Source organism: Cheilinus undulatus, linkage group 6 (genome assembly GCF_018320785.1).
Source record: "Cheilinus undulatus linkage group 6, ASM1832078v1, whole genome shotgun sequence".
NCBI lineage: Eukaryota > Metazoa > Chordata > Actinopteri > Labriformes > Labridae > Cheilinus > Cheilinus undulatus.
This window is the reverse complement of record NC_054870.1, coordinates 12,827,758-12,841,905: the sequence shown is the minus strand read 5'-3', so window position 1 is coordinate 12,841,905 and position 14,148 is coordinate 12,827,758. Positions and strand designations below refer to the sequence as shown.

Sequence of the window (14,148 nt, the reverse complement as noted above, 5' to 3'; positions counted from 1 at the left end):
AATTAAAAGTTAACATATCTCCAAAATGTTAAAGTGTTGAATTGGCTTTAACTTGAATACAAGCAATCATACACATGCCAGTTGAAAGTTTTAAATGTTAGAGGTAACACAAAGTTGAACGTTTTGGCTAACATTTCAAGCAGTTGAACACAATACAAGTGAAAGTCTGTCTTCCTGGTTTACTCACTGAAAACTTAGAAGTACACACAGAGCAAACGGTACACAAGCTGCTTTGTAAAAGTGGCTGGAGCAAAGAGGAAGAGCGGGCTGCAGCTGATATATGCAAACTGGCTGGAGAGACTCCGATGGCAGCAATCTCTTAAGCAGCCAGCCAGCCTCAGCACCAGGACCTGATCATGGACACAAACTCTTACTGACAGACACACACCCAACTACTCACACGCTCTGCAGGAGAGGAGGCAAACTGCATTTACTAACAAAAAATACAAAAATATGACCCAGGGTCATTACACCTGCCATCAGTTCACCACCTCAAGCTTCAGCACACTTGGGTTATGCAGTAGGGCAATGATCTGAAACACACCATCAAGTCCACCTCTGAATGGCTTCAAAAATAAAATGAAGGTTTTGGATAGGCCTCATTAAAGACCAGACTTAAATCTGATTGAGCTGCTGAGGTACGACCTTAAACAGGCCATTCATGCTAGAAAACCCTCCAATGTAACTGAATTAAACAATTCTGCAGATAAGAGTAGGGTGAAATTCTTCCACAGCGATGTCAAAGACTCACTGACAGTTATCACAAACGCTGGCAGTTGTTGCCTCCAAGAGTGGCACAAGTCTTTTGGTTTAGGGGGCAATTACTTTTTCTCATGGGCCCAGGTAGGCCTTGATGGCTTTTTCCCTTAATAAATGAAATCTGAATTTCAAAACAGCATTTTGTGATTACTGAGGTTATCTTTGTTTAATACTAAAATTTGTTTCAAGATAAAAAAAAAACATTTAAATGTGACTAAAATGCAAAAAAAAAAAAGAAGAGAAAAAGAAATCAGGAAGGAGGTAAAAACCTTTTTGTACATATCGTCTGTGTTCTTCTTATTGAACTGTCTATTGAAGAAAGTGCAGGTGTATAAGTAGTTGTCCTTCAGCTATAGAGTTAATAAAAATGTATCTTTTTATATCTAATACATACAATTTAAATGTTATTTCATTAAACAATACATAAAGATGAAAACAATGCAAATGAATGTGCAGAGTGACAGGTAGACATTGTAGCACTGTATGGTTTGCATAAAATTTTATGTAACAAACAAATATAAGGGTATAAATAAACTGTGATGACATCTAAAAGCATGCATGCATGAGAACTTATTCAAATTCAAACAACCTCTTCTTTCCATATTATATGACAGATTTTTTTTTTAATCTATTTGTCCTTCAGAGAAAATCTGTATGGGTAAGAAAAACCAAAAGGCCCAGTGACTGAAAAAGCATCTCAGACCCTCATGAAATCTCTCTTCAGGAGGTTTATGAGCTCAGTCATCACATCTTAGTTAAATTATTTTGACAGAGTTTTAAATGGATGTAGCAATATGTAAGGTCGTGGTCTTTTGGGGGACATAATTCCCCAGTTTGAACAAGGCATGAATCAACATTGTAACAACAAATGGTTTCATTACACATTTTATTATGAATTTAAATAGTAAAATAAATAAAAGAAAATAAAAGAAGGTAATTCAGACATTGCATTTAGTATTGACTTGGGTTGTCTTTGTGAGATATTAAAATTGCTTTGATTATCCGAAATATTTAAGGGTGATAAAAGCAAAAAACTCAGGAATCAGAAAGGGGGAAAGCACTTTTTCACGGTACTGTAAGCTGTTAGGTCATGGCCTAAAGCAGATCAAAGAAGGATCTGTTGTAGAACTAAAATTTTACTAAATGATTAAGACTTTTTTGTTGCAAGTAATGCAATAGTGGAGTTCTTGAAGCAAGTGAGTTTTCTTGCTGTCATCTTTATCTACTTTTTAAATAGCAAATATATGTCATTTATCTCTGTAATATACAGTTGTATATATAAAAGCAGCACTTGATGCAGCCACTGTCCCCCTCTAGGGGTCAGGAAATATGCAATTTTCTGGCATTGCCCATGATGAACAATTTTCTTTGTCATCAAACCATTCATTGGGCCCCCATACTGTGGTCAATAATTAATATGTGTTTTTGTCCTTTAGTAAACATGCCTAAAAAACTGTATGTTCTTTTCTCAGCTTTAACATGGTGATATTTGGTGGGGTCGATGGCTTCTCCAGAAAGATCCTGTATCTTGATGCTGCTGCCAACAACAAAGCCTCAACTGCATTCTCCTTTTTCGTGGATGGTGTCCGCAAACATGGATGGCCTTCAAGGGTGCATGGTGACCAGGGGGTATAAAATGTTGACATTGCCTGATGCATGTTCTCTGTTTGAGGAAGTGGACGTGGAAGCTTCATTGCAGGCAAAAGTGTCCATAATCAAAGAATAGAGACGCTGTGGTGTGATGCGTGGACAGCTGTAACTGAGCCAGATGTAGAGCCAATGGAACATCTTTTCCAGAACAACTGTACTGAGGCTGACCCCGAGGATGGAGTGGTGGTGTCACCGATTCCTTGCCCCTTGACAGACCTCAACTTTTCTGTCCTTCAAGGGATTAATAAATCCTGTGACATTGGCCTTAAGTGACCAGGAGCTCTGCATTCAGACTCTTGATCTTGTGCAAAGACTATGTTCTGCAAGCTAAGTATAGTGGCACCAAAGCATTCAAAACAAAACTGTACTTCATTTGTAAAAACACTGGTACTTTTTTGAAGCATTGGAATATGAGCCAAGCAGTATGTTGCAGTAAATTCTATTAAAAGAAGTAGGAATTTAAAAAATAAATAAATAGATAAATAAATTGTGGAATATTTAATATGGCATACTAAAAACAAAGAAAAGAACCCATGACATCTTAATCTATATTTATTAGGGCTGTTGAGTCTCCTCAAATTGACTGTGCTTAATTAAAATTCAAAGTTAGTGCACCAAAGTGTTTTCTTAATTGCGATCAATGTCATGTTTTATAGTCAGTTTCAGCACATTTTGGTTAAGCTGCTGCACTGCCCCCTCTCCATGTAAAGTCAGTCCACCACTGCTCCTTAATGTCTCATTTCCCTTTAAAAACCAGCTTAGTGGAGTCTTATTTCTTTTTCTATCCATAACAAGTTCCTTTTTCTGTTGTTTAATCCATGTTAAAATGTTCAGTCTGCCTGTAAACACAGGTCTGTATCCAAACAGGAAGTCAATGACAGCGGCTGTGTCCGAAACCACTCACTCATTCCCAACTCCCTATCCACTTTATAGTGAGCTGCTTATTGTGGACTACATAGTGCACTCACTGTAAAAACACTACTTTTGGACACTACTCTGGCCGCGAGCAATGACATCATCGCTGTCTCACAATTAAAACATTTAGCAACAACCACTCGTAGATTTCCATGATGACGGCTGAGGATCCACATTAACAGTAGAATTTCACTGAAAACTGACACAAACATATGTACACACGTATTTTCACAAAAAATAAAAAATACTAACAGATAAAAAAGTTTGTATCTTAAATGGCTTAATAATATACATTTTGTGTGCATTATTACTTATTTTTGCATAAAGATGATGGTCTCTTGTCTTGCAATCCTTATAGAGGGAGAAAAAAAGGGACAAAAAATTACTCAGATCATACACTTTGGTTAAAATCAACAAACAAAAAAGTATAAGAAAAAAGTTTTTATATGTGTTCCTGTGCTCCTCTTGTTCGTCTGTCATGTTTGAGAGCAGCAACCGGGATGCATGATGGTAAATATTGCTGGCCTTGTGACCATTGGCTGTTCAGTACTTTTCAAAAGGCATTGTGGGGTAGAATGAGTGCACTATAAAGTGAGTAACAATACTCATGAAGAATTCGAACACCACTACAAAATGGCGTATTCACAATATAGTGCACTATATAGTGAATAGGGAGAGATTTCGGACACAGCCAGTCTAAAGGTCTTTACACACTGGGTCAATTTTTTTCAATCAACTTTTTTACACATCACAAAAGAAAATCGAGCTCATACTGCTCTGATCACGTTTGCACTGATGTCAAAATTTTCGTCCGTCAAATATTTTTCAGAACAGGTTAGATTTTATTCAATTTTTGAATCAGTTCAAGTCATTTAAATGGGTGATTGCTGATTCAGTTTAGCACAAGCTACTTTATTCTCTCTTGCTCCCTCACCCTAGCCCAAACTCTCCTCATCTCTCTCCCTCTCTCGCACTGAAAACTCACTTTCAACACCGTAGTTTTCCTGTGTATTATGTGGATATCAGCCATGGAAATATAACAGATAAAGGCACAAGTGTGTAGCTTTTTCACAGGTCATAACAGAGGCTGTATTAAAAAGTTGCTTTCCATCTCAGCTTGGCTCAGCGCTATGATGCATAAGAGTGTGCTGTATAAAGCTCTCTGTCAGGATGGATCCAGCAAGATTTTAAAGTACTGACTGAGACATAGGCCAACAATACGAAACAGTTTGTCACATTCTATGAATTTCACAGTGAAGGCAAATAAAAACGCATTGGACTCAGTGTGCAAGGTCCAAGTGTGTGACTTTTTAATTTGGATTACGGATCCAAAAAAAAAAAAAAAAAAAACGTGAAATTAACAGACCCAGTGTGTAAAGACCTTTAGACAGCAGAAAAAATCAAAAAGACACAAAATTGTTTTGAATGCAAAATAGTTTAATTTTAAAAAGAGATTAAGAGGATGTAATTAATTGTGCTTAGCAACAGAAATTCTGAGAGCAATTCCAACAATTTTTAAAATCTTTTGGTAGCCCTGGTATTTACAGTATATTTAAACTATACAGAGCATTTATCAAACAAGGAGATACGCTTCAGTCTTTCTGATGAAATCTGCCCCTCTCATGTATTTTGCATGTGTTCATAACGACACCACATTATTAAAAGTAGGTGTATATTAGGACTGTCTTACTCATCATAAACCATCATGTCTTATCTTTGCTATCAAGGGATGAAATAAAATAAGATCAGATTTGCCGTAGGATACTATTGTGTCATTGTCATCACTGAAAGCTATAAGTTTCTTTTTACTGAAAATACCTTCAAATAATAATAATAAGAGAATACTCACATTGTCCTGACGTCATTCCTTTTACTTTTCCATGTTTCTTAGTTTTTTTGTGGAGGTTTTTTAAGACCCAAAGTGAATGTTATTTACATCTGATTTTAATAGTTTTCCATGAAATGATACCAGTGGTGATATGGAAAAAAGTTTTATATGTTTGTAACAATGCTTTTGTTGAAAATGAACAATGGCCAGGAGACGTCGGAGCATGGCTACATAATGGGACCAAATAAGGGACATAAATATTTCTAAACTTGTAAAAAGGTTTTGTATCTGTTAAAACATTTTTTGGCTGCAGAAATATGTTGTGCATTTGTAAAGTCATTACTCCACTGCTAAAAAAAAAAACAAACAAAAAAAAAAAAACATAACAGCTATTACAAAAACAGCATTGTGCAACCTGAAAAACATTTCTAAACTGAGGTACTTTATGTCACTATCTGACTCTGAAAAGCTGGTCCGTGTTTCATGTTCAGTTTGCCTATTTTAGGCCGTTTTTGCCACTCAGAACTCTTTTCACCTAAGAATAAAATATTGTTATCACAGCTTAACTTTATAATGAACCATGACTTTGCTGACCTGCATGTGCTGCCATTTTTCAGGCCCCAGAAAGCTTCCCCTTACTCCTTTTCTGGCCATTTTTGCCACTTTTAACTAATTTTTTCTACTTATTTCAACTTTTGATAAATTTAACAAACCACTTTTAAACAATTTTCATGACTTTTTGCCACTTTTAACCCATTTTGCCACTTTGAAACACATTTTTGCAACAAACTAGTTTTAACTAGTTTTTGCCTCTTTCTGCCATTTTTCATTCTCACTCATCATTTTCCCACCTTTTTTGCCACTTGTAACCCATTTTTGCCATCTTTTCTTCCACTTTAACCCATTTTCATCATATTTTGGCCACTTTTCATACTTTTTTTCAACTATAAATCAATTTCTACACTTTTTTGCCACTTTTCACCCATTTTTGCAAATTACAACTCATGATTAATTATTGCAACTTTTAACCAGTTTTTGCCATTGCACCACCATTCATCCAGTCTTATCCTCTTTTGCCATTTTTTTTTTGTTTTGTTTTTTTTTAATTGCATTACAGCATTGATAAATTAAATTTATTTTTGCTCTAATTTCAGAGAAATTTACAATGGACCATGAATTTGCTGACCTCCATGGGCCCCCCATTTGGCAGGGCAGATCCTCAGAATTTTTCCAAAGACTTAGTCCTTTAAACATTAAAATTTTCAAGGATGCACATATGTATCCTCTCACAGGAATTACCAACAATCAAACGCGCACCATTTCCTTCTCTTGAAAAAAATAATTAATAGCACAATATCGGGAGCAAGCTGGGTCCTTGAGCACTCAATGCACTTGTAAATGTCCTGGCACTGAGAAAAGGTTGTACAAGCTGTTGTTGCTACCCCTCAAATACTGATTTCTGCCACTGCTGTGTATATCAGTGCGACCATTAGCTTGTTCCAAATGTATGTTCAAGTGTTATGAGGGACCTGACTTGGGAGGATCCCTCCTACAGCGTATCGAGGCTGGATGTTTTGAAACAAGTCTTACTGGCATAAACCAAGACTAGGACTGCTATGATGGACCAGCTGCCAGTAAACATGCCCCATAGTCATATGGGGGCATAGGAGTGTATTTGTCAGACCTCACTTGCTATATAAAGAGACCCAGAGTTTCACTGGGAACTATTTTATATCACTTTTTCTGGTTAACCTTATCTTCACATATAAGAAGTTATAAAAAGGTCAGGACCTGAAATGGAGGTCTAATAGGTTCATAAAATCCAGACTGCTCTAAAGCCATCATCAGCCATAGTGTGGAGGTCTACAAGCTGTTTTATTCACATTTTACAGAATGCCCCAACTTTTTGGAAGTGGGGTATGTAGTTATGTATGAAGAGAACATGACTTCCTGGTACGTTTTGTTTTTTTAGTGAATTGCGACATGCTGCATGAGAGCGTGCATCAGACCTGATATCAGTATATGCAGAATATGACAAACATTTCCTGCTGTACAGATTGAACTGATATTTAGTTTCATCATCTTCCTCTGATATAAGAAGTAAAACACTGCATAACCTTTTGAACTTTAATGTTATCATAGAGTACATAACGTACAAGTTTCCAGAACACATTAGACAATTTCCAAAGTATTAAACTAAAAATTTGACTTTTCTTTTTTTTATTGCTCTAATTCTTAGCCAAAGTTGTCAACATGATCTTCACAAGATGCTCCATTTGTGAGATTTTATTTTTGCATCTTCCCATTTATTGAAAAGAAACAGAATTTAATTACATTTGAAATAGTTTTATTGGAGAAAAAAAAGCGATGATGTGACTATTGTTTAATTTGCAAAGATAGAGCAGAAGACATAAATGCATTCAAGTTAGTTAACACAATTTTCCCATGAAAAAGGACGTTTTTGATATCCCTTGAGGAATTACCTTGTTATCTTGGGTACATCAGGTTTATCATCCTGAGAAAGGGAGATAAATAGTTGAAATATTTGGGAGACAACCTAAATTCACTCCCTATCATGGTAAATGAAGTAACATAAAATGTATGTGTGTTTCCACTCAGAGCCACTGAAAACAGCTCAGTAACCCAATTTTAACCACTGGTCTCAATGTTGTGTAGATTGATTGCGTTGATGTTGGTGTCACTGTTCTCCTTTCTGCAACAGCACACAGAGGTCCAAAGCTTTCCAAAGGTCTCTTTTTTGATGAAAACATACATAAGTAAGTCTGCAAGTGGACTCAGCTTTACAAACATAAAGGACAGGTCATTTAGATGCTCGTCATAGGCACCAGTGAGTAAAATAATACTGGGCAGGTACAGCAGAGTATAAATCAGCAGCACCAGGACTAAGATTGCCACAATTCTCCGTTTTTCATCAGAGGGGACTGAGACAGAAGTAGAAAGGGCTCTGAGGGTCCCAACCAGGAAGAATATGAACAGTGGGAAGGGAATGATGAGGAAGATGGAGAAGATAACTCCTGAGACGGACAAAGTAACCCAGGGGAACACAGTGAGGATAATGACAAGAGGTATGATCCAGACTACAACACAGACCACCACAGAGATCCTGATGGTTCGTCTGAAGCGGTACCACAATGGGTGGACGATGACCAAATATCTGCAAAATCAAGATGGACATATTATCTCTGAAAAGATGCACAATAAACCATTAATATCATGTTTGAAACCATTTAGACAGATACTTACCTTTCCAGTGAAATACACACCATGAAGCCAACACTAGTAAATAGGCCAAATTTGTAAAAAAAATCCCCAGTGTCATTAAACATCTCTTCCACAGGTTTGGACTCAAAAAAGATCATACAGCAGAACTGAATGAGGTCTGATATGAAGAGGTTGATGATGTAGATTGGAGCAACATGATCATTCTTTACCGGAGGAAAACAGAGAAACAGAAACAAAAGATAAGAAGTTATGAACATGTTTTAGTCCTCCATCCAGAATGGACATCAACCTCTGCACAGCTACTGCAGTAACAGCCCCGTGTATATTTTCAATAAAATCTGGTCGGATGGATTTTTGGCATGTTTGATATTTTTGGTTGTACTATTACACACTCACAATGAGAGAAGAGCCATGAACAGAATCTCCAACTTTGTAATTTTTCCTTTTGTTAACTATTAGGCATCCTCTTAGATCGCCATGAAAACAGCAGAAAAACCTTTTTGATGTGCTTTTCTCTACTAATCCAGAGGTAAATAGGTGTACCTGTGGACGTCCAGCTGACACAAAATATTTGTTATAACTTGACTTAGTTGTGTTTGCTGGCAGTGCTGTTTGTGTGTGTGAGAGGGAGATGGCTAGAGAGGTTTTGTCACCTTTTAATGCTCTCTGCATTTAAACAAGACAATAGAAATGACCTAAACCCCTATCTGTGAGACTTTTCAAAGGATATGCCACTGACATATGTCCCGGTGTGTCCTGAGACAGTGTCAGCACTCAGGTTGAACATGACCAAGACCACAGTGCTGGCACATAAGTCCTGCCAAATTATCGTGCTTCATGAAAGTTTCAGTCACACCATTTGGGCTGACAGTCCATCACGACTTTTACTGAAACTGCACAGTGTATGCACAGCTTTAGCTAGTTTAACTGGAAGCTTGTTTGCAACTATATCGCTGCATTAAGCTCTTTACCAGCATATCAAATAGGTTTGGGGACAAATATCAATTACAGTTGAAACCAGAAGTTTACATACACTATATAAAAAGGCACATAAACTTTTTTTTCTCACCATCTAACATTAAATCAGATTAAACTTTTCCTGTTTTTGGTCAATTAGGATTACCAAAATTATTTCTATTTGCTAAATGCCAGAATAATGAGAGAGATCATTTTTTAGACTTTTTTTTATTATTTTCTTGAGAGTCAGAAGTTTACATACATTTCATTAGTATTTGGTAGCATTGCCTTTAAACTGTATGACTTGGGTCAAACGTTTTGGATATGCTTCCACAAGCTTCTCACAATAGTTTGCAGGAATTTTGGCCCATTCCTCCTGGCAGAACTGGTGTAACTGAGCCAAGTTTGTAGGCTGCCTTGCTCGCACATGCCTTTTCAGCTCTGCCCATAAATTTTCAGTGGAATTGAGATCAGGGCTTTGTGATGGCCACTCCAAAGATTGACTTTGTTATCCTTAAGCCACTTTGTAACCAGTTTGGCAGTATGCTTAGGGTCATTGTCCATTTGGAAAACCCATTTGCGCCCAAGCTTTAACTTCCTGGCTGATGTCTTGAGATGTTGCTTCAGTATTTCCACATAATGTTCTTTCCTCATGATGCCATCTATTTTGTGAAGTGCACCAGTCCCTCCTGCAGCAAAACAACCCCACAACATGATGCTGCCACCCCCATGTTTCACAGTTGGGATGGTGTTCTCAGGCTTGCAAGCTTCCCCCTTTTTTCTCCAAATGTAACGATGGTCATTATGGCCAAAAAGTTCAATTTTAGTTTCGTCAGATCACAGAACATGGCTCCAAAAATTAAGGTCTTTGTCCCTGTGTGCATTTGCAAACTGTAATCTGGCTTTTTTATGTTTCTTTTGGAGTAATGGCTTCTTCCTGGGAGAGTGGCCTTTCAGCCCATGTCGGTACAGGACTCGTTTGACACACTCTTACCAGCTTCAGCCAGCATCTTCACAAGGTCTTTTGCTTTTGTTCTTGGGTTGAGATGCACTTTTCGGACCAAAGCACGTTCATCTCTGGGACACAGAACCCGTCTCCTTCCTGAGCGGTATGATGGCTGGACATTCCCATGGTGTTTATACTTGCGTATAATTGTTTGAACAGATGAACGTGGCACCTTCAGGCATCTGGAACTTGCACCCAAGGATGAACCAGACTTGTGCAAATCCCCAATTCTCTTCCTGATATCTTGGCTGATTTCTTTTGATTTTTCCCATGATGATACACAAAGAAGCAGTGTGTTTCAGGTGTGCCTTAAAATACATCCACAGGTGTGCCTCTAATTACCTCAAATGTTGTCAATAAACCTATCAGAGGCTTCCAAAGACATGACATCATCATCTGGGCTTTCCCACATTGTTTAAAGGCATAGTAATCTTGGTGTATGTAAACTTCTGACTCTCAAGAAAATAATAAAAAATTGTCTAAAAAAATCCTTTTCTCATTATTCTGGCATTTAGCAAATAGAAATAATTTTGGTAATCCTAATTGACCAAAAACAGGAAAAGTTGAATTTGATTTAATGTTAGATGGTGAGAAAAAAAAGTTTATGTGCCTTTTTATATAGTGTATGTAAACTTCTGGTTTCAACTGTATATATCAATTTTCATTAAATTTTTGTAAGAGAAATACTATTCACATGACTGTTTATTTGTAATTATGGAAAACTTTGCACAAAATAGTAACAGTGCTTTACAGTCATTTGAGTGCATGTGGGAAAATAATGTTTGGAGAAAGATCTAAAAGACAAAATGCATTTTAAACTTTACAGTTTCATTGATCATGTAAAAAAGCATCAATAATTCAGTGCTGTAAGAGAACCAGCTGGAAAAATCTGAGGTCACTGTATCCAAATACCATGAAACCTAACAGCTGTGCTGAGAAATAACCTTAAGAGAAACAACACAGACAGTAAAAAAAAAAAAAATAAAGACTTAATATACACACCAGAGAGTACAGAGCATAGATGGCCATGACCATCAAAGGGAGACCGATGCCGATGATGATGCATGTCACTACATGCATGATGAAGACGACTTTTCTTCGATACTCATACCAGGAAAGGTAGCTGTCATAGTTGAAAATAAAACTTTCATTGAGGAGAGTGGTATTAACAGAGATGTTTGCCATTCTTCAGAGAACGCCCTGAAATTAGAAAGCTCGAGATTAACACAAAAAATATTTAATGACTACAATGATTTTTAAAATTAATTTCTATGTCTTTAAATATTTTGTGTTTAATTTGGATTATATTTGTTACATCAAAGCTGTCTTTGCTTTTTAAAGGACATGGTGATATACATACATGCACTTTAAATGTACATGTGCATGTGGTGACCATTTCAAAGTCAAGAAACTACAAAGTAAAGGTTTTATTATTAACTGAATACCATTAATCATGTATTTCAATAATGTGAGGAACCTTAAAAATCGGCTTTCTGCTTTACACTATTGTGATTTACCTTTTTCTAATTCATACTTGATTCCTTTCCAATATTAAATCTTCATTTACAAACTACTTTAGGGTGTCTCTCCTTCTTACCTCCTCCACACAGTGATTTACATGTATTACTTAGCTTTACATAGCCACTCGTGTGCTTCTGTAGTGTCTTCCATCAACATCAGTGTTTTATAAATTCAGTAAAGTGTAATAGATTCAGATTGACAGCATTTGAATCATGTGGAGGAAGATAAAAATACTAATAGACCACTTAAACTGATTTATATTTTTATAATATTTTAAATCCTCAAAAAAGTTAAATATATCAGTCTTTTGAATTTTATTTGTAATAAGATGAATATTCAGAGATGTGTGACCAGATCTTACCTAGATGAAGTCTCTTCACTGATGTCTGATGTTTCTCCACACCCAAACTCTCCGGTGATTATGGTAAGCAATTGCATTCACTCATGATATACAACTGCTCTTCTGAAGAAGTCAGAAAAAAAACAGTCATGCAAGAGTGTGCATCATCTGAGGCAGAAACAAACACAATCACAACCCATCTGAAATAAGGGAAGCAGAGACCTTTCATAAGTGTTGCTGATTTCACTGTGTGGTGTCTTCTCTACACACAGTGGTTCCCAGACTTTTTCTGCCAGGCTCCCCTCTAGCAGATAAGTATGTTTAAGTCCCCCATTCCTCACCTTACACATCAAAAAAACCATGTCATGCAGATAGCATGTGGTTAAAGGATTATCTCTGTAATGCTTATCATATGAAAGAAGCCAAAGGCGAGAAATTACCCATCACATTTTTTTTGTATTTGTTTAGTAGTTGTGATGCCTGTTGTACATTATTGTTAGTCCTATATTTACCTAAACGTTTACTCACAAAATTTGCCCTACTCTGTTTGCAGTGCAGAATAGTGTCAGCTGTTTTAGTTTAGGCATTTGCCAGTCCAGCTGCATGCACGGCTCACAGCAGTGATACATGCATATGTGTACTTATGTATTTAAATAGTCAAACGTGTGCAGGTGCTGTGTGCATGTGGTGTCAAAAATGATAAGGTGCAGTAAAATGGACAGGGCATGCACATGTGTGTGTGCCACTGTGAGCTGTGCACAGAGCTGGACTGGTGAACACCTGGAGGTTTGTGTGCTGTTTAACCCTTCTGGGTTGTTTAATATTACTCACACTAAAGCTGCTTAACGCAAAAATCTGCACTGTGGCTATAAAAATATTATACATTAATATTCTATTCTACTTACATTTAACTATTTTTTCACCTATAAGTGGCCTAATTTTTTATATCAAATATTAATTATTTTTTAAAGATTTTAACCCTTTGAATGCCAGTTTTTTCAAAAAACAAAACAAAAAAAAAAAAACAAAACAAAAAAAAAAAAAAAACTGAAAATTTTGGATATACTGCATGCAAAGTGCTTTTTTGTGTTGAGTTATTGCAGCCTTGGATGTCAGTGATTAACAGGAACACTGATTCTTTTGGCATCACACTCCAAATTTCACTAAAATGACACCATCTGGTTGAGAGAAGTAAAAATGATTGTTTCAAAGGCAAAAGCCCAGACTATGTATTATGCTGTAATGAAAGTAAGATTACCAATTGCAGTTTAAATGAATTTCTATGGAGCTCTTTTTGGGCTTCACAGCTTGAGTGTATCTTTTGCTTGTAAACACTGTTTTAGATTTAGAGCTGGAAATAACAAAATCAAATGAAAATACACAATCATAATCATAAAATTCATGCCATATGAATAAACACATCAACACAAATGATCAAGAAATGAATAATGAAAAGCACGTAAAATGCGTACAGCCTTCCAGAAGGATTAAAAGCCCGACCCTGGCTTTCATGTCCAACAAAAGATGTGAACGTGGGCACTTATGTGTGTCCATGAGTCATAAATGTAACTGGACTGGCAAACTGAAGGCTGAAAGTACCAAAAATTAAAGATGAGATAATAAAAACTCATGTGAGTTCATTAAAGAAGCCATAAAAATGCATTTGAACTTAAAAAAAAATGAAGTGACAAATTATTAATTGACTTAATTAGTTTGTAATTTATTTCATTAAAATTGTTGCAATTTGATGAAAATAGTAGCAAATGTAATCATTTTGATTGTTTTTCATTCATCATCAACAGCGCAAACATTTATCTTTAGCATTTAAGGAAAGATTCCTCAAGTCAAGTCCATCTTGGCTAAGCTCAGGCCCTCAGAAGTCAGTGGTGCTTCTTTGATGCTGGTGATTTGTGCCTTTCACTTTGCATG

The 14,148-nt window shown here is 36.4% G+C and overlaps 1 protein-coding gene across 1 annotated transcript; it reads right to left on the bottom strand.

The window, feature by feature from the left end:
- Positions 1-7,677: 7,677 nt before the first annotated feature.
- On the bottom strand, positions 7,678-12,314 carry LOC121511511 (G-protein coupled receptor 4-like). Its single transcript, XM_041790248.1, has 5 exons — positions 12,241-12,314; positions 11,361-11,558; positions 9,097-9,102; positions 8,417-8,598; positions 7,678-8,327 (listed from the first exon to the last, which is right to left on the bottom strand). The coding sequence occupies exons 2-5, from the start codon at positions 11,541-11,543 to the stop codon at positions 7,802-7,804; spliced, it is 897 nt and encodes a 298-aa protein (XP_041646182.1). The 5' UTR covers positions 11,544-11,558; positions 12,241-12,314; the 3' UTR covers positions 7,678-7,801.
- Positions 12,315-14,148: the final 1,834 nt, after the last annotated feature.

What these genes read in the sequence shown, in the direction of transcription:
- LOC121511511 (XM_041790248.1), bottom strand. Translation starts at nt 11,543, where the DNA reads ATGGCAAACATCTCTGTTAATACCACTCTCCTCAATGAAAGTTTTATT. An exon ending in GTGTGTATTTCACTGGAAAG is followed by an intron (nt 8,328 to 8,416) that starts GTAAGTATCTGT and finishes TTGATTTTGCAG; the next exon opens with ATATTTGGTCATCGTCCACC.